A 20,752-nucleotide genomic window follows, 5' to 3' on the forward strand; every position below is an offset into this window, starting at 1 on the left:
GCGGATCTCGCGCGGGACTTTTGGCACTTTTGCCTGGATCATCAAGTCTCGGTCACGGCGGAGTATTTGCTGGGCCGTCAGAACGAGGTGGCCGATTGGCACTCCCGGCACCTCCTAGATGCCAGCGTGTGGAAGCGATCATCAAGTCTCGGTCACGGCGGAGTATTTGCTGGGCCGTCAGAACGAGGTGGCCGATTGGCACTCCCGGCACCTCCTAGATGCCAGCGTGTGGAAGCTGGACCTGCGGATATTTGCCCAACTGATGGACCGCTGGGGTCCGTTTTCGGTGGACCTATTCGCCTCGCGGCTGGACCACCAGTTACCGAGATATTTCAGTTGGCGCCCGGACCCGTCGGCGGAGGCGACAGATGCGTTCCTCCAAGACTGGTCGGGCGAGCAGGGTTATGCGTTCCCTCCATTCTCAATGATCACGCGAGTATCAGAGTTGCTGCACCGTCAGTCAGCGCAGGTGGTGATGATCACGCCTTGCTGGAGGTCTCAAGTTTGGTTTCCGGTTCTTCTGGAACTTTCCTGGGATTTTCCAATCCTACTCCCCCACTCTCCTCACATTCTCCTGAATCCGGACAGGAATCCCCACCGGTTGGTCCAGGAGGGCTCGCTGAGTCGGATGGCATGGCGGATCTCCGGCGTCGCTGGTCTCTCCCAGGCCTTTCGGGAAAGGCAGAGGACCTGCTCTCTAAGGCCTGGGCAGACAGCACCGCCAGGAGATACCGGTCGGCATGGCATAGGTGGCGTCGCTGGTGTGTGCGACGGGGTTTCGATCCCGCGGGGACGGATGTAGTCCATGTACTTAACTTCCTCGCCTCCCTGGCGGAGGAGGGTTTGGCCAATAGGTCTGTTAATACTTTCCACTCGGCAATATCGGCGGGGCATGACCTGGTACAGGGATCCCCGGTCGGGGAACACCCTTTGGTTTGTAGACTGTTGAGGGGGATTCGCCTCTCTTTGCCACCAGAGCCGAGGTATTCCGTCCTGTGGGACGTCAACAGGGTTCTGAATTTGTTCCTTTCTTGGCAACCCAACAGGTTTTTGTCTCGCAAAGAACTCACTGCTAAGCTAGCGATGCTTTTGTGTTTAGTTTCCTGCAGACGAGTCTCAGACGTACGTGCGCTTGATGTTACAGCACGAGTGTTTTCCCCCGATGGGGTGTCCTTTACAGTGAGCAGGAGAACTAAGACCCTTACGAGGGTGATCTCATATCCGGCTTTCCCGGATTCCCCCAAGCTGTGTGTGGTGCAATGCCTCCGTGCATATGAGGATATGACTCATGACACTCGCCCACCGGGTGAGAGACAATTGTTGATTGCCCTACGAAAACCGTACAAGGCTGTTACTTCCCCGACGATCGCCAGATGGGTGCGTTGGGTGATGCAGGAGGCGGGGATTAACACGAAGAAATTTGGTGCCCACTTAGCACGGGGGCTATGGCCTCGAAAGCTTTTGCGCTAGGGGCTCGGTTGGAGGACCTGATGAGGGCCGCGGATTGGTCCACGGACTCCACGTTTAAGAGGTTTTATTTTAAGCCAGTAACAGAGGTGGCTCGGCTGGTTGTCGATCAGCTTTGAACTGGCATAATCTGAAGCCTCCGGTCCTGCCACAGAATGAGAATTTGCCTAGCCTTAGTGCTGGTAAGTTCCAATTCTATTAAGGACTCGGAGGCGAGGATTATCCCCTCAAGGACTTCCTCGAAGTGGACCCTCCCCGTACGTAACCTGTTTACGAAGTTCATGAGTTTGCATTACTATGGTTCGTTTTGCATTGATGCTGCGTACCTTGTTATTCAGGAAGGTCGGAGACTGATTCTGACTTCTCTTGCAGGGAATGATGGTCCAAAACAGGATGCGTGAGGTAACCGGACTGAGTGCTTCGCGCGAAGAAAGAGGAAGAGGAAGTGGATGCAAGGCATGATGGTTGCTGCCGGTGCATAGAGACTAATGAAGGACTTATGTCACAGTTTCCTGTTTTTTCCCCGATGTTCATGGGAAAAGTAGTTTTTTTACATGTTTTTCTTGCTGCTGTGAGAAATAAAGTGAAGAAAGCATGGCATAATCCTCGCCTCCGAGTCCTTAATAGAATTGGAACTTACCAGCACTAAGGCTAGGCAAATTCTCATTGCGCTGCAAAACTTGATATCTTTGTGAAATATGCTGTTTGCTGCAAAACTTATTTCTTTTTGCCTTACACCATATGATTTCGTCGTATTTAGATAGTTTTCTATGCCACATGCTTAAAATGAACACAATTTAAATGAAAGAAAATGTTTACTATAGCTCTGATTTCCATGATCTAACTAGGGCATGATAGATATTCATTCTTTATTTCATAGAGAAGACCATTGTTACGCAATAGGACACTGAACAGCTGACAGAGTAGGATTGCAAAAGGTTCACATGAGAACATTCCTAGATCTATCTTTTGTAACATTTTGTAGCCGCCTTTCAAACAACAACATGTCAACATGGATGTTTACTGTGGGAATCGAGGAAGAAGGCGACAGACCTTAAGAAGATCCTCTCCCATTGGTCAGGGATGAGTCAACAGTTCAAGTTAACAGCATGTTTTGTTCCTTTCTATACAGCATGTGTTTTCTAGCTAGAGAGGCAGCGCTTTCTATGCAAACCTTCCCTGCCATGCCCCTTAGCACTTTACTGTGCTAACTTTGACCGCAATTGCTGTAAGCTACTGCTAACAGGTATTATCCCTTATTTTCCTTACCCTTGAGAGGAGGCCTTCCATCTTTATGCTGATCATACCTACTGCTGTGATTACTTTCTATTACCTATTTTAACAATTGGCTGAGTTTCCAGAACTACTCTTTATGGAGAGTTCGACCTTCCTTAGCTATTAGCCTTTTACTAAAAATGTGCTTGCTCTTTTCCAAAATAACTCTCAATGGGTTCTTCCTAGGATAGGTTAGGTCCTTTAGATTAAGACAGAGACTAATTTCCTTTATGGAACGTACTGTTATATTAAATACTGTCTCTAATAACAATTTTTTATATTTCTGTAAACAGACTTATCTGACTAACCTGAATAAAATAAAATACAAACTAATCTCTTTAAGGAGAAATAAAGCTTTTAAAACTTCACCAAGCCTCTCATTATTGACTGAACATAAAATGCTGTAAGTTGATGACAATTTAGCAACGTATTCAGGTTGTGCTCCATTCTAACATGGTGGCAAAAATTTGGCAAGCAAAAGACGAAACACAAGTGGAAATTGGAGTTCCACTTAGTAAGTCTTAAGGTGGAACTGGTTATAACATTTTCAAGAGATTTCCGCACTCACAATATCTACATGTGACCACTGACCCAGATGTTGCCACTGTAACACACCCAGTTCCAAATATATGCAGACAATCTCCAACTTCGCATATGGATGGGTAGCGTGGAAGTTTAGCAAGAAAACAAGCCATAATACACGTATTATATATTACTGCTGTATGAAGGAGAGCTATCTGAGGGCTCCCTGACAGCTGCCTTTCATTCATCTGGCCAACTGAATTACGAACCACTCCACCAACCAACCACATTTTCAAAAACTTAGGAATGCGAGTTGATGAAACTCTTCCTCTAACTAACAAGTTAACATGAAGGGTTTAAAAACACCAACATCTATCTCAAGCTACTAAGAAAAATCCTGACGCTGCTCAAGCTTGCCATGCTGTATCCAGGGCATTGTTGTTACTGAGATGCAGCCATTGTAATGTTGTCTATAAGAGAGCCCCAAACATCGTGCTCACAAAATGATAAAGTCTATAAAATCAAGCAGACAAACTCTACCTCAATTTAAATATACCAAACATTTCTGAACCTTATTCAGACCGTTTTTTTCAGACTCCTTGCACAACCTTCAAGGCTTTGTTTCCTCCTTATAGTCCACATGTGTCCTCCAATCAAGAAAGGCAAACCTGAGCCTGTTATAAATGCACAAAGGGTGAAAGGCCACTGATTGGGGTGCTGAGCACCCTACTGTGGAACTTATTTCCATCAGACATCAGATCCGGATTTAAACTGACCATGTCCAATAAAAAGCTGAAAACAACCCTATTCACAGGCGTGCCCCAACCCTCCCCCACGCATGCCCCACTGAAGCACTTGGGATTACTGCACTCCATGAGTGACAGGCCGTGAAAAGCGTAACGCTCTCCTTGAAAGTGACAGTTACTAAGCAGTCTTCATTTGAATCCACCAGCCACTGACCCGCCCCCCTCCTTCTGTGGGGCCCAAGAGGACTGGGATTTTGCATCAACTTTCCACCAAAGTGCAACGGTTTTACAAAGTTGCTTTGGGGATATCCTAGCTTGAAGTACTATCATCGCCCTTGTAGTACTGCACATTATAACTGATGCATCCTCCCCCATAGTTTGTGGCGTCTCCAAATTTTTAAAATGGGCATGGTTGATCCGCTTAAAAAGACTGTCTATATCAATTTAATTATTTTTTAATTAATTTATTCTTGTACAAACAGAACTCCTTTATCCTACTTGTTCTTAACCTGTAACAGTTTTTTTACGATGTGCTGTTTTATATATTTTTGTAATGCTTTTATGATATCTGCATATCGAAATAAAGCTATCAACCAACCAACCAACCAGTACTGCACATTAGCACCCATTTTAAATGTACTGGCATTTTGAATTGCAATGTTGTACGTTGCACATTTAGTCTAACTGCTTGAGTAGGTAAAGCCTCATTTGAAGTTGGCACAGACAAGCAAGAACTGCAGATTTAGTGAAGCTAGCGTCTCCCATACTCTACTGTTTCAATACTTCAAAGTCTTCCCGCATTCCTCCCACGAGAAGGCACCTGTCCATTAGCTGCTATCCAGAGTTTCATAGTGCTTAACATGTTCTATCCTCCGCTTGCTGCATTATAGAAAGAGTATAAAACGAATTTAACATCCAAGTGAGTTTATCGTTGTTTGGTTCAGTGGCTCAGACGGCAAAAGCTGGGCTATAGAAATTGAGGGCTATAGAAATTGAGGACTATATTTTACATTAAACATGTATTAGACATCAATGGGCTCCTCCGAAAACGATTTCCTTCCACGCTTCGATAAAGTTAGTGCTTAACAAAACTTTAAATTAAATAAATGAATAAGGCAGACACTGTGAATGTATTTCATAACTTGTATGCATTTTTAGCCAAAGGATTACACTTTAAAACTATTACAAGTTGTCTTATTTTTTTTTAAACTCGTTTGCATAATCCATTGAAGTAGCATGTTAACAAAAATGAAATAAAATGTAACTTTGGTATTGATCAAATTGTTATTCATTTACTGCACGGCCCACAGACGTAGAGAAAGATGAAAAAAATGATAACATCTTATGAGTGGGCATGAAAGAGAGGCTGTGTGCTAGACATGCACAAGGGACTACGTGCTATCATTCACACTGAACTTAGTAAAATACGTTTGGAGGGCTTCGATTTTGTATTTTTCTTTAGATAAAGCACCATAGTTCACGGGAAGTAGACGAAGATACTACTTTGGTTCTTCATATCCTTGGTGGACCATTTGTAAGTGATTTAGTGGGCCACGTCTGACATATTTGATTTGCAATGTTAGTCTGTAGATCGCCAGGCCCGCTGAATACAGTTAGTTATTTTCATTCTGGCAGGTCCTCAAACCAGAAAGGTATGCTTAGCATTGTTAGAGTTTTTCGTTAGACTAAGAGTCCTTTTCTGGGGGTGTCCTAGGCGTAGTCTTGCGCTATTCTGATCCACATAGCAGTTAGCAGTTTCTTCATTTGGGCTCATATATGCTACATGTGTGGATAGCATAGAGGATGGAAGATTAGAGATCAGCATTGTTTTGCTGGTGTTCTCGTGTATGTCAGCATTTGATGCTCCCTTTAAATTGCAAAATCTTTGTCAAATGTGATTCCCAAGGCTGATTCCAGGACCGGTGGCTCACAGTTGAATTTTTTTGTGCTATCTTGATTTCTTTAAGGTCTTTTGTTTCATTTTCTTTTGGGTCCGCCCTAATCAATCAATCAGGGAGTTTAAAGCCCGCTACTTATACCTGAGGGTCTCAAGGCGCTGGGGGGATGGGGGTCCTGGGAAGTGCAGCCCTGATTCAGCTGAAAAACCAGGCCTTGAGGCTTTTCCTGAAGGTGTGCAGAGTAGGGAAGTGTCTGATGCCGACCGGGAGCTCGTTCCAGGCTTTGGCTGCGATGTAGAAGAATACAGAAAGAACAATTGATGGACAGAATGCATAACAATGTCATACATTCACCATAGGACAGAGATCTGGGCCTAAATCCATCGTTTTTTGCTCACCATACAATTCCAGTTTGGACCCAGACATATGCAAATCAGTCTTGACCCAGTCCAGCCCGAACTTCCAGGCCAGGTCCTCCCTGGACTGGAAACAAGCATCCTAGGACCGGTTTCTGGCTTTCAGCCCTCATCAGCCAGGATAGCTTGACTCCAGTGACATTGAGAGAGAGCACGGGACCCGCGTCTGACCATACCCGTCCCACTCGGGGTGACAGATGCAAAAAGAACCATTGATGGACAGAATGCAGAACAATGTCATACATTCACCCCAGTACGGAGATATGGGCCTAAATCCATCGTTTTTTTGCTCACCATGCCATTCCAGTTTGTACCAAGCCATATGCAAATCAGTCTTGACCCTGTGCCCAATGGGAACAGTCCAGCCCGAACTGAGGTGGCGTAGAGGGCAAAAGAACGTTGGATATAACCCAGATCTTTGTACTGGGGAGAATGTTTGCATTGTCAGCATGATGTCCATCATTTGTTTTCTGTAACACTTTTCGCCCTTAGTAGGATGGGTATGCCCAGACGTGGGTCCCTTGCTCACTGTGCCACTGGTTTCATGCTAGCCTGGCAGAAGAAGGGTGACATACCCTGTAACATCCCAGGATGCTTGTTTCAGGTCCAGGGAGGACCTGTCCTGGCAGTTCGGTCTGTACTGTTCCCATGGGGCACGGGGTCAAGACTGATTTGCACATGGCTGGGTCCAAACTGGGGTGGTGTCGTGGGCAAAAGAACAATGGATTTAACCCAGATCTTTTGACTGGGGGAGAAGGTTTGCATTGTCAGCATTCCTTCCATCATTTGTTTGCTGTAATACTTTTCGCCCTAAGTGGGATGGGTACGCCCAGACGTGGGCCCCTTGCTCACTGCGCCACTGGATTCAAGCTAGCCTCGCTGAAGAAGGGTGACAACCCTGAAACCGCTCCCAGGATGCTTGTTACTGGTCAAGGGAGGACCTGGCCTGGCAGTTTGGTCTGTACTGTTCCCATGCGGCACAGGGTCAAGACTGATTTGTGTACGGCTGGGTCCAAACTGGGGTGACTTAATGGGCAAAAGAACAATGGATTTAACCGAGATCTTTTTACTGGGGATAATGTTTGCATTGTCAGCATTCCGACCATCATTTGTTTGCTGTAATGTGATGTAGGAGAAGGCTCTTCCATCCGCTCTGGTTCTCCAGTTGCGTGGGGACTCTGCTAGGGCGAGGTCGGTGGAGCGAAGGTTCCTTTTGGGTACGTGGATGGAGACTCTTTCATTGAGGTATTTGGGTCCAGTGTTGTGAAGGGATTTGTAGGCATGGGTGAGTAGCTAGAAGGTTGCTCTCTTCTCAACGGGGCGCCAGTGGAGGTCTCGCAGATGTTGGGTGGTGTGCTCAGGTCGTGGGATGCCGATGGAGAGTCTGGCTGCGGTGTTCTGGATGGTCTGGAGTTTGCGTAGCAGCGATTTGTTGATTCCAGCATAGATGATGTTTCCACAGTCCAGTCTGCTTGTTATGGGTGCATGGGTGATGGTTTTTCTGTCTTCGGGGGATCCACTTGAATGTCTTGTGGAGGGTGTTGAAGCAGGTGGAGGCGACAGAGTTGATCTGTCGGGTCATGGTGAGGGAGGAGTCGAGTATGATGCCGAGGTTCCAGGCATAGTCCGTGGGGGGGTTGCCGAGGCAGGTAGGCCACCGCGAGTTGTACCAAGCTGAGGGGGTGGGTCCAAGGACGAGGACTTCTGTCTTCTCTGAGTTGAGTTTCAGACAGCTTTTGCTCATCCACGCTGCAACGTCTTCCATCCCTTCTTGGAAGCGGAGTCTGGTGGTTTTGGGGTCCTTCGTGAGGGAGAGAATGAGCTGGGATTCATCGGCATAGGATACAATGCTGTCTGACGATGTTCACGAGGGGGGCCATGTAGATGTTGAAGAGCGTGGGACTGAGCGATGATCGTTGGAGTACTCCGCAGTTGATCTCTGTGGGTTCGAAGAGGAAAAGTGGGAAACTGATTCTTTGATTTCTGCCGGCGAGGAAGGAGGATAGCCAGTCGAGGGCGGTTCCCTGTATGCTGGGGTCATGGAGTCTGGCTGAGAGAGTGCAGTGGGAGACAGTGTTGAACACTGTGGAGAGGTCGAGTAGGATGAGGGCTGCGGTGTGGCATTGGTCGAGGAGCATGCGGATGTCATCTGTGGCAGTGAGGAGGGCGGTCTCAGTGCTATGGTTGCTGCGCACTCTGGATTGGGAGGAGTCCAGGATGGCGTTCTCTTCAAAAAAGATTATCAGCTGGGCGTTGACAATTTTCTCAGTGACTTTGGCTGCCAAGGGAAGGAGAGAGATGGGTTGGTAGTTCTTTAGGTCCGTCGGATCTTCAGGGGGTTTCTTGAGGAGGAGCTTAACAACTGCGCATTTCCAGTCATCGGGAAAAGTGCCGGATTCGAAGGAGGCGTTGATGGTGCGTCGTAGCTCGGGCGCTATGGCGGCGGTGGCTCTGTGAAAGATGTGTGGTGGACAGGGGTCCATGAGGACTCCTGAGTGAGTGCTCTTCATGGTTGTGATGTTATAGTCGGTGGTGAACGGGGTCCAGGCAGTGATGGTGGGCTGGCTGTCGTCGATGGAGGAAAGGGTGGTTTCTGGAGTCTGTTTGCTGAAGTTGTCGTAGAGGGCCTTGATTTTCAGGTGAAAATAGGAGCTGAGCTTGTTGCAGAGGTCCTAGGAGGGAGTGACGTCCGTGGCTTCGCTGGGGGGTTTGGTGAAATGCTGGATGATGTTGAAGAGTTCCTTTGAGTTGCTGGTGAGGATTTTGTTCCAGATGAGGGTCCTCGTGTTGGGTCTTATGAGATGGTTGTAGTCTGTCATGGCGTTCTTGTAGGTGGTCAGATCTTCTGTAGTTTTGCTGTTTTTCGAGACGTCTGCAGGAGCGTCTGGCTTCTTGGAGGTAGGAGGTAAACCAGATGGCCTTGAGGGGGTGTTGCCTGTCGATGGTGCGGAGGGGTGGGAGCTTGTCTGCGCAGTTGGTGTTCCAGAGGTGTAGCTCCTTGGCTGCACAGTTGGTGTCTGTTGAGGCGGGGGGATCGTGGATGAGGGTGGAGTTGGGGTGCTCCTCTGTGACTTTGCTCCAGTTCCTTCGCAGAGGGCGTGGAGTGGGTTTGTGAGCGGTGGCAGTGTTAAAAGAGAAGTGTACACAGTGGTGGTCCATCCAGAGGGGCTGCGTTGTGTGGCTGAAGCAGATGTTGTTACCACCTGCAAAGATGGTGTCGAGGGTGTGACCTGCCTTGTGGGTAGGGGTGGTGATGGGCAGTGGAGTTAGGGTCGCTGAGGTTGTCGAGGTGGAAGTTCAGGTCTCCGATGAGTATGTAGTCCATGGAGGTGATGGCTGGATCAGTAATGGCTAGAAGGATAGAAGAACTGTATGCACTTGTATTGGAAGATAGCAGGATCAGGGTTTTTGTGTGTACCCGGAAGCAGTTAGTATTCTCCGCGGAAGCAGTTAGGATTCACCGGGGAGCAAGCTTTCTTAATCACACGCAAGAGTTTATGTTTCATCAGATTAGATTGTTAAGCTGTATGTCACTTTTTTTCTTTTTTATTTAGAGTTTAAATGACAGCAGTAGCACCTTCTTGTGTTGTGCTCTGTGCAGGGAAAGTTAACATCTGTTTAATAAAGCCTGTGGTTAGATATGTCTTGTGTCGAGAGTCGGGCTGATTCCAGTTTCGGTGTATTACCCACTTGTTTTCAAACAGTCACAAAGTTTGATTCAGTCTCTTAGAAGCTGACCAATTTTTCTCAATCACAGTTTATAAATGAGTTATTTAGAAGCTGTCTAATTATATTCACTAGTTTTTTAAGGTTTTGCAGGTTTCACAGGATCATGTGTGGTGTTCATAGCAGAGTTTCTGTGTCAAACTTTCTATTACACGATTGTAAGGAACTATCTATCGCTCCTTCTACGTTTTAGTTTGGATTATAGACAAAGGAACACATCACCTTGTTTTGAGTTCTGTGCAGTTGCAGGGTACCTTCTTTGTTACTCACTAGTAGTAGGCCGCCCCGGACATAAAGCCCTTTAGTAGTGGAGTAAATCACTTCAGAATCTGTAACTGAACCCCTTCATTTTGGTCAGCCAAAGTTGTGATGTTTGAAGCGGGATTTTGCCTTAGAGAGCTGGTGGTGCCAATTTGAGAATTATCAGTAATGTGGATATGCGTGTGGAATTGCTGGCCCATTCATTTGGGGATTCTACCTTGTTTACTTAATTTTGCATGTGATGTTCTTAGCGAAGTCATGATGTTATGCATAAGTCCTACAGTGTCTGGTACATTATATATTGGGCCACACCTCCTACCTCACTCACCTCTCTGAGACTGATTCGCTATTGTGTTGTATACAGTTGGGAAGTTGGAGGGGGATATATTTGTTTCTGCTCACTTCCCAAGTCACCCATGGTGTCCGATAACAGGCTGTGCTTTCAGCAACAAGCAGACATTACCTCTTAGTGTTGGGGAAACATCAGTAAATTTGGGTGTGTTCTGTAGGCACAGAGCAGCAGGATCAGGTGGATATTTTGAGCAGGCGTTGAGATTCTGCCTGCACCCACATTATACGCACACAAGGACTGATTGCATATTAACAAGCTAACAATTAAAAAATGTGTCAAATAACAATTATTGACCACTTGTGTATTTTGGTTGGCCTAAGCATTCACAATAATACAAAATACACTAAGTCGCGGAGAATGAATGAGAAAATACTTGCAGATGCCTCCTCCAAAGACCAAATCGTTACTGCAGTTCAAACCTATTTCAGAGGAAATGAGGACTGTCAAGCAGACAATGACTATTTGGGATGCCATGGAAGCTACAATAGGAGAAACTATGATAAAGATCATGGCAGGAAAAACACAAATCTGAGAATCAAACACTAAACACTGCACTCAATAGCTAACCAACTGCTTGCTTTGGAGTAAATTACAAACTATCAAAGAGATTCACATTCACCCAGAGTCAAGAAGTTCTATGGCAGCCAGTGACTATTGGATAGTACGATTCCAAAGGTTATTGTAGGACTTCCCTGGGTAGGTGCTATTTTGGACAATATTAGATTACAGACAATTGAGATTATGGAGACAGACTGCAAAGAATAGTGGTCTCCTTCAAAACTCTAGTGACTTCCTCAGGCGGCAGCAAAGGAATCATATATACACACACCCTTTTCAAGACCACACTCCTTGTCCACCTCTGGCTCACAGGCCAGGACCAGTCTGTAGCCAAGGTGCGCTGGTGGCAGGCAGAGGCGGTAGTGCAGGCCCAACAGCAGGCCAGCCCTTCGGTGTCTCTTGCAAATCATCAACTTTCTCAGATGGTTGGCTGCAACCCGCTGCTCCTGGGTAGGTTTTCTCTTTGAACCAGTCATCCATGCTGCTCCGCAGTCTTTGCACATAGTAACTCTGATTCATGTAAGCATGGCTAAACAAGTAACAATGGCCCTGGAAGCCTCCGGTTTGTGCTTTAGGTCTATGGAGGCATAATAAAGGTTATAGCAATTTAAAATAAAGGGTATCGCTTAATCTAAAATGTACAATGCCGGACTGGCCTCCAATGATGAATTCACACAAAGCTTGAATAAACAATTCTTGCATTGTATGAAAACAATCCATATTGTGACAAAGCTTTCATGTCCAACGAGAAACACAAAGAGCAACAAGAGAGAGGTTGATTAGTGGATAAATCATGCAGTTTGCCAAATTGTGGATCAGTCATTAACAACCTGAAATACAGCTGCCTTCTTGTTCAGCTGTTTAATGTCTTTGGAGGCTATAGGTTGCAAGGGCGTATGAGCAAAACAATTATGATAGCATGGTGATGATAACTTTCCAAACTGTTGGGGGGTATACTCCCAGAAGGCAAAGGTAGGAGACATAGTCCAACAATAACACTTTGAAAATGAAGTAGAACTTCATGGGAGATCTTATATGCACAAAATGTTCAGTTTCAGATGGGCTCATTGGGACAGGTGGATCCCAAAACACTCCAATTCTGCCTTTCACAATTGACAAAATGCAACTTTGTCAGCCCTGTTCATCAATCCCAGAAGAAAAGCATTGAGGAAGTGCACGGCACACGTGTCTGAGATGTTTTGGGAGCTGGACCAACACACGTGTGCAGTAAGATTGTGTTGCAGAAGCCAACAGGTCCTGGCATCACCGTGATGAGCTGGGGTTTAGTCAGGGGTGGAGCTGTGAATGTTTACACCAACGAATGGCAAAATTGCAACTCTACACTTCTATTGAGTGTGTAGGTGATGTGTGGAGGGGCAGGATTGGACGTGATGCAGATTAAGAGAGGATTTAGGCTCTGTGCAGTTGGGCAGAAGTTGGGCGATGAAATATAGCAGTGATGCCACCCGTGTGTCTAGTCCCTCCCACTGCGCGTGTTGCTGTGTGCTATTCTGTGCCTTCTGATTTTCTGGCACGCTGTCATGACTTGAGGCGAGAGATAAAAGCGAATACCACCTAGATGTCAACAAATGGCATTTATGTGCACCAATTGAAAGTTTCCATGTTTTATCGAAAATGAGCGCACTGTATTAAATGCCAGAATGCCATTAGGATAACATTTTTGCTTCAACTCTATTTCTGACACTACACTCCTTTGAATACAATTTATTACAGTAATTATTACACAGCCACAATAACATGAAGGGAAACATAATTATTGTTTTAGAAGGTGAAGGAAGTACCTAAATAGTTCCTCTGTGTCCTCGTCTAGGATTGTGTTAAAGGCCTCAGGTTTGCTCTCACAAGCTGTTGGCAGCAAAAGTGAATCACCTAGTTTGACAGTTCCACCAAGGTCTTGATCTTCGAATAATTTCAGATCTGTTGATTAAACAATTTAAAGATTACAATCAATTTTATTTTAACTCGCATTTGAAAATGTAGTTTAAGAAAAGCAAAGAAATACACCTTATCTCCATTCACAGCACAGCATCTTAAGGTACTTTAAGGATTTGCAAGTCAAGCCTGTTCAATTAAAGAGGAATCATAATAAACTGATATAATTTTTTGTTTCCCTGGTATGTGCTGAATCGATACCATTTTATATTTGTTTATTTATTTATAAACGGCACTACCACTTCACCTGCATGCTTCATGGCGATAGGACACTAGGTGCAGGACGCCAAAGAAGCAACAGAAAACTAGGTTACCAGATGAAGTGTGTTTCAAGTGCTCCCCGTGATGGTCCATAGCACAAAGGGCTTGAAACAGAGGTCTGTTCCACAATTTGGCACCAAGATGACGAAATTCACGGCCCACTGAGAAGGCACTCCTAAAGCAGGGGACTATGAGGTGGAGGAGTATACATTGGATCTGCCCTGCCTCAATGGGACAAGATTGGATAAAAACACAGGTCCAGTTCTGTAGAAGGCATGGCAGACCGTACACAATGACTTAAAGTTAGGTTGGCTTCAGCTGAGCCAGAGAAGGCAACAACGGGTTGCCCAGAAGTGACCGTACTTTCCAAAGGCATAAACCATTATAACTGGATAATTTTGGAGTCTTCACAGTTAATTGACTTCAGATGCAACTTTTTGTTGTTGCAGTTTGTTTATAGCGGAACCATGGCCCAAGGGCATTACAGCGCTTTGCTTGAGCACCATATCACATTACACAAGGCCAGATTTATTTATTTATTTGCTACAGTGGGCTGCCTGGATTTTCTAGCCGCCTTTAGTAGAACAAAGTAAATGTTTCCTTAAACATCAGTCCCAATATAAAACTGTCCTTTCATTGTTGTTCCACTGCAAAGCTGGAGGGTTGTATATATAAAGAAGATGCTTTCCTTTTATTAGGGAATAAGCTTAAGATTCGATGTGATTTGCATTTTCTGCACTTCTTTAATCCACTAGACACTTGAATTGACTTCTTACATGCATTCCCCATTTATAACTTCTAGAGATTGTAGTGATTACACTATACTGCTTTGTTCAATAAGCTTTATTGTTCCTGAGATAGGAAACTTATCCAAGCCCTTGGAGATGTGAAATAATGTGAGAGATAAACTTGATAAAGAATTTCTGTTAAAGCTGGCTTTCCTGAGATTTAGCCTTCTTCATCAGAATCTTAAACACACCGGGCTGACAATGGCTTTCTAATTGAGAGTCAGCTTCTACTGGTGGGCAAATGAACAATGTATTCACCACCTCTTTTTTAGCCTGAAATGCTGAACAAATCAGCTAACTGTTAGAACTCAGCAGGATCTCAAGTTTATGTTCCCACCCAAAAATGTGAAATAAGATGGAATTTATTAGACCTGGCCTCCTTGCCGTGGTTCCCCAAACTTTTTACCTTCGGACCTCCTGTGTTTACTGACTTCATTTTTGCTGGCCTTAGGACTCTGTGCACTTTACCACTGCTAACCAGTGCTAAAATGTTTGTGTCTTTCCCAGACACATTGTAACATTGGCTTATACGCAACTGGCATATTTAATCTACTTGCACATCCCTAGTAAAGTTGCACTTCAGGTACCCAGAGCCAGTAAAATAAATGCTACTAGTAGGCCTGCTGCACTGGTTGTGCCATCCACTTAAGTAGCACTTTAAACATGTTTCAGGCCTGCCAGTGCAGAGCCTGTGTGAGCAGTTTACCTGCCATTCCAACCTAGCAAAGTAAACCTTATGCCAAGCCCAAAACCATGCTTTTTAATACATATATGTCACGCATTGGGTAAGCCCTGGACAGCCCCAAAGGCAGGGTGCAGTGTATTTGAAAAGTTGAACATGTACTTTTAAGTTTTACATGCCCTGGTAGTGAAAAACTCCTTAAATTCATTTTCACTACTGCAAGGCATACCTCTCTCATAGGATACCATTGGAGGACCTTATTACATTTTATAAGTGTAATTTCCAAATGGTTCATGTTTGGTGCCTCTGGAATCTTAATTTAAAATCATAATGCCACTCTGGGTCACATGACTGGGTGTGAGTAATAGCTGGGCTTTGTGTATTCCTTATAGACAGCGAAACATAAGGGGACCTTAGGTGTGACTGGATAGGCCAACACTGGCAGAAAGAGAGGTTGAAGAGGGGCACAGCCCGCTTACATTTTAATAGCCTGAGTCCTGCCTCACATAAGAAATGCTGTATACCCCCTGTTTTTAGACTCGCACCAGGGCCAAAACGGCAGGGCTTCTGTGACTCTAGAAGCTTCTCCCCACTTTGAAGGCACAACTGTGTATAAATAATGGACCTCAGACATCGCCACTTTAGTATTCTTTTGGAACTAAGGATGCTCTGCCAGGAAAAAGAACTGCTGTGCTGCTACAAGGACTGACACTGCTGGCCTGCTGCGCTGACCTGCTGCCCTCTTGTCTGGGGAAAGAGACCTGGGCCTGCAACTTCATCTTGAACCAGGACCCCAGAGTGACTGCAAGGGCTAGTCTGCTGGCATCCTGCTCTGAGCCTCAGGGACATAAAAGGCTCCCAACCCAGCTCCTCGACCCAGCTGCAGCGAGTTCCTGACAACCTAAATGGAGCCTCATAGGTCCTGGACCCTTGGTGTGGCTCACAGGTTCTTAAAATCAATCTTTTGGACTGTTTGTGAATGCAAGCGGGCCTGTTCATACCAAGACTGAGTCGCTCGCACCAGAATTCTGGGTAGGCTGCCACCAGCCCGTCTCTTCGCACAGCAGGCATTGATCTCTCATGGAGGACAGCCAACACGAAGCACCAGCCCACCCGGCCGCGATGCCGGACCTGCCCCATCGACTACTGCCCACAATGCTCTCCTTGCTCCTCATGAATGGGACGAAATTTGAGAAGGAAAAACTTTAGCTGGACTAATATGGGACAGTTCCGCTCCATCACAGTCGGACTGAACCTTTGACTTTGACCCGGTCCAGTATGACCGGATAGCCATGGTTGGCGCTTTCTGCTTTTATGCACTATTTTACAACTTATTGTTTAAAAATTAAATTCATAACTCAGGTTCTACTGATTGGATGTTTTTCATTTTACTCTTGTTTTATTTATTAAATGAAGCTCTATTTTTCTAACTTGGTGTGGGATCTGTTTGTATGGGGTTTTCACTGTTGTACTGTTTGAAGTGTTGCACAAATACTTTACACATTGCCTCTTAGTTAAGCCTGACTGCTTTGTGTCAAGCTACCAGGGGGCTGAGCACAAGTTAATTTGGTTGTGCCTTGCTTGTGCCTTACCCTGACTAGGACTGTTGTTCCTGTTTGACAAGAGGCTCACAACCCAGTCAACCAACACTCCAATTTCTAACAGATTTCAAATTTGTGACATGCACATTTATTCAACACAATCGGTGGTTACGAGATGTTGTATTACTTCTTCACTTATGAAGTATTTACTGCATCATGTATTAATGTCTGAAGTCAAACGCCAAGATGTAACACTCCCAGCCATGGGATACAGAAACCACTTGTTGCTACCTGGATTGGGTCACAGGACTATAACTCCAGATGGAGTCCCACAGTGGTCCTTCAGAGGTAGCAATCTATCACCATATTCACTGCAGAATGCTCTGCTACAACAATCCAATGGGGCTACTTAAAAGTAAAGCAAGCCACCCCACCTGCCTGGTTCCAGCTTCCATTTCTGCCATCTTTTCAGTCGCACAAGAGTAGGGTGCAGAAGTAGTATGGAAGCGATCCTGTGATCTGATCTGGATCAGGCATCGCATAGGCATAGGGACATACATGCTCGATGATGGGCTGCCATCTTGGATTGGGTTGTGAATTACCCATTCGTGTATAAGACAGACATTTTGTTATGTGGCCATAATTACATGCACATGTATTCAAGGACATTTTAGGAATATCACTGTAGAAGTCCAGTGTAATCCCTTCCTCACTGCTTCCCGACTGTTCTTCTATGTGGAGCTTCTCTACATTCAATTGGATTCCTGTTCTGAGCCGTTTATACTAGTTGATCTTCAACCCTTTTGTGACTTGGAGCCTTATTTTTGTCAAACCTCTTAGTATTGGATTCATCCTCCTTCTGGAAACTGTGTATTTTGAGTTGGCCACTGCCACTGGTGTTGTACCTTGTTACTCCTTAGTAGGGTTCATGTCCTGTTTTGGTGTGACATTATGTATCTCAGTCCTGTCCTTTCCTAATGCAAGACCGGCATTCCATTCCCATTTTGCCTTGGTACAAAGCTTTGCATTCTCATCCTGTCCTGGAAGGAGACTTTGAAATCCATTCACGTTGTGTCTTGGTGCCAGCATTTGGATATCTTCCCTGTTGTGAGACTGACATTCAATTTTTTGTTGTCCTTTTGAACTTGCTGCTCTCTCCTTCTGCCAATCCTTTCAGAATATACCCTGTCAACATATCCGGACCTACAAATCTAATGGTATTTTTTTCTCTGTTATGTTCTGCGATGTTAAGGATCTTCTAGACTGGAGTAACAGGTACTAATTATTCTACCAGGTGGGTGATGGTTGAGCCGGGTATGGTGGCTCACTGGACTAATGCTCCAACTGAAGTCGATAAAATTAGTACCTTTAAGCTGGGTAACAATAAACACCTGTCAATCAGCGCCACGATACCCATGGGTGAACGTGTGCTTTACAAATACACGCTATGTTATGGTAGAAGACTCTCAGTGTGGTCTTATCTAACTATTTGGACCCGTGTGCTTTTGCTCCTCAAGATCCACATTACTGCACACCTTACCTGCTCACCGTGGAATTCTATTTTTTATCCATATTCTCGATTCCTATCAGATTTAATAAAGAGAGTAGTAGATTCGATATTGGGGATGCTAGTTTTGGCCTCTGCTTTCTCCTCGTAAGGCATCTTTTTCCTTGTGTGTTAACACAAGACAGTATTATATATAGTTGAAACTGAAGTTATTTTAAATTATTTAATGTAACATAGAACAGGGGCTTATCATAGCGTAACAAAGGAATGCACTCTTTTAGATGTCCTTGTGAAGTGCAAAAAAGGCTCTTGCTGTAAAGGGGAATTTTTCTGAAATAATTTGTACTGCAGACTACCACAGATTGCAATATGTGCTCTTCCCACCAACACAACCCTGCTACACAAGCTCCAAACCATCCAGAACACCGCGTCCAGACTTGTCCTTGGAACCCCAAGACACAAACACATGATCCAGCACCTATGAGACCTACACTGGCTCCCCATCGAGAAGAGAGTAAACTTCAAGCTACTCACCCACACCTATAAATCCCTCCACAACATCGGACCCAAATACCTCAACGAAAGAGTCTCCTTCTACATACCCAAGAGGAACCTTCGCTCCACCGACCTCGCCCTAGCAGAAACCCCCCGCATACGCAGAACCGGAGCAGGTGGAGGAGCCTTCTCCTACGTCGCAGCAAAGACCTGGAACGAGTTCCCAGTCAACATCAGACACTCCCGACCCTGAACACCTTCAGAAAGAGTCTCAAGACCTGGCTCTTTGACTGACCCGGAACTGCATCCCCGCCCTCCCCCTCACCCCAGCGCCTTGAGATCCTCATGGGTGAGTAGCATTCTATATAAACCCCTGATTGATTGTCAAAACTTTCCAAGATATAAGTTCACCATCACATGATACTTATTATAACTCTGCACAAAGTCATTCTGTAAATCAATGTCTTATCTCAACAATCAATGACACAGTGCCACTTTATGAAGAATCCACCTTCCTTGTGAACCATCAAATGTTGTTTCTATTTCTTGTTTGTGGGCTGTACTTAGATCAGAGGCAGATATACCGGCCTCATCTTTCATGAGCTTCTGTTCAAATTAATACCCGTTTACCTCCTGTGCACTCTAGAAATTAGAAGGATACTGGCTCAGAAAGAGACTCAAGACCCGGCTCTTCAACAGAGACACAGCTCCCAGATTCCCCTAGAGGTGACAGTGTTGCGCTTTACAAATGCTGTTTGATTGATTGATCACTGATCGGTAAAGGACACATACGAACAAAACACAATTTTGTTGGGATCCTAATGGAAGACAAATGCTTATCATTTAGTTTTACTTTGCAAACAAGCTCATTACATTCCTTACCGTTAAATGATATAGCCTTTGTCCAAAGAAATGTTCGCAATATTAATGTACATCTTTTCTTTTCATGTGCATAAACACAAATACGTATTTCTCATCACTTTGTGTTCGTGCAAACCTTTCATAGTTAATGTGAAATACTCATAGAAAAAGTTAGCACAATTCACATATTGAAAAAAGTGTGTTATGGTCTTAATAACACATTTTTAGGACTCTGTATAATCTACAGTCCTTATCAATGCAGCAAACTCGAGACTGTTATTTGCCTGCAGACTTCTCAAGTACACACAGGCGGTGACTGTACATTCCAGAAGGGGATTAAGGTGGGATCAGGGCGGGAGCCCTATAGTCCAGTAATGTACAACTTGATTTTTATTTTCTGCCTAATTGATTGCAGTTGTTTCTGTACAATGAGGGGGAGTTAATTAAATCTTACCTGTGGCTATGGCCTACAATTTCTTTCTCTCAACTCTAAAAGAAGTATTTGTGGTTTTCTAGTGAAATCGGTACATTTATTGGAAAACTAAGCATATTGTCCCCTTTATTAACTACTGAAAGGCTGCATATAAGGGATTCTGTTAAAAAGAATTGATGTCTAGAGATATGATTTGCTAACTTAGATATAATATGTATTGATTGGGGTACCAACACTGCAGCTTCTTTGTACGGTAAAGGGAAAGTTATTAGGAGTCCGTGTATCATTCTGCGGGCTTCTTCAAGCAGTATATTGTACACCAGAGTGTATACATTTCAGTAAGGGCGCTGAATTCACTTCAGTTTCCTTTCATTAACCGAGGTACTTTTCCACATGTCAGGTTTGTCGTTGGCTGAAATTGAGGAATAGGCAAGCTTGAGCACCGCTGTTCTGATTCTTTGACAGGTGTGCCGCCTGTTATGTTTTAAATATCAGACAAATGCAGGTAGTACTGTAGGCTCATGGGAAATGTAGTTTTCTTCCTCATGTGCACTACACATTGTTGTAGCTAGTTTGGGTCCGGCATAATGCTACAAACATGTGAATTTCTTTTTGTATAAAATGTAATTTCTCTCCAGCTGCCATGTTTATCCCAATTTGTGTTCCTCCATTGAGACATGTTGGCTTTGCCCTATCGTATTACATGGGAGGGACATAGATCACTTATATTTTACGTTTATTTTGTAAGGGCTCTGACTTGGTGGTGCCTGAAGCAAGAAGAGACGTGTGGTCTTTGCCCTATTTCTTTGACCCATGCTCAGATACCTCCGGTCACGTGTTGGGGTGGAGTCATATGGTGGAAAGAGATGGCCTGATGATGATGCTCAGACAGGTTAGGGTACCAACGTAGTCCTCCTCTTCCAGGAAGGCCGAGTAGACAACTATTCTCTACATTGGTTTATTGGTTTTAGGACCTTTAGGTTGGATGCTCACATGACTTAACATAGACA

The 20,752-nt window shown here is 44.8% G+C and overlaps 1 protein-coding gene across 1 annotated transcript in view; it reads right to left on the reverse strand.

The window, feature by feature from the left end:
• HS1BP3 (HCLS1 binding protein 3) overlaps positions 1-20,752 on the reverse strand; it is a 455,856-nt gene that overhangs the window by 37,262 nt on the left and 397,842 nt on the right. Inside the window, exon 6 of the mRNA XM_086926279.1 lies at positions 13,024-13,159. Within this exon, the coding sequence (XP_086782405.1) occupies positions 13,024-13,159 (136 nt within the window). The remainder of the gene's footprint in view (positions 1-13,023; positions 13,160-20,752) is intronic.

Source organism: Lissotriton vulgaris, chromosome 6 (genome assembly GCF_964263255.1).
Source record: "Lissotriton vulgaris chromosome 6, aLisVul1.2, whole genome shotgun sequence".
Taxonomy (NCBI): domain Eukaryota; kingdom Metazoa; phylum Chordata; class Amphibia; order Caudata; family Salamandridae; genus Lissotriton; species Lissotriton vulgaris.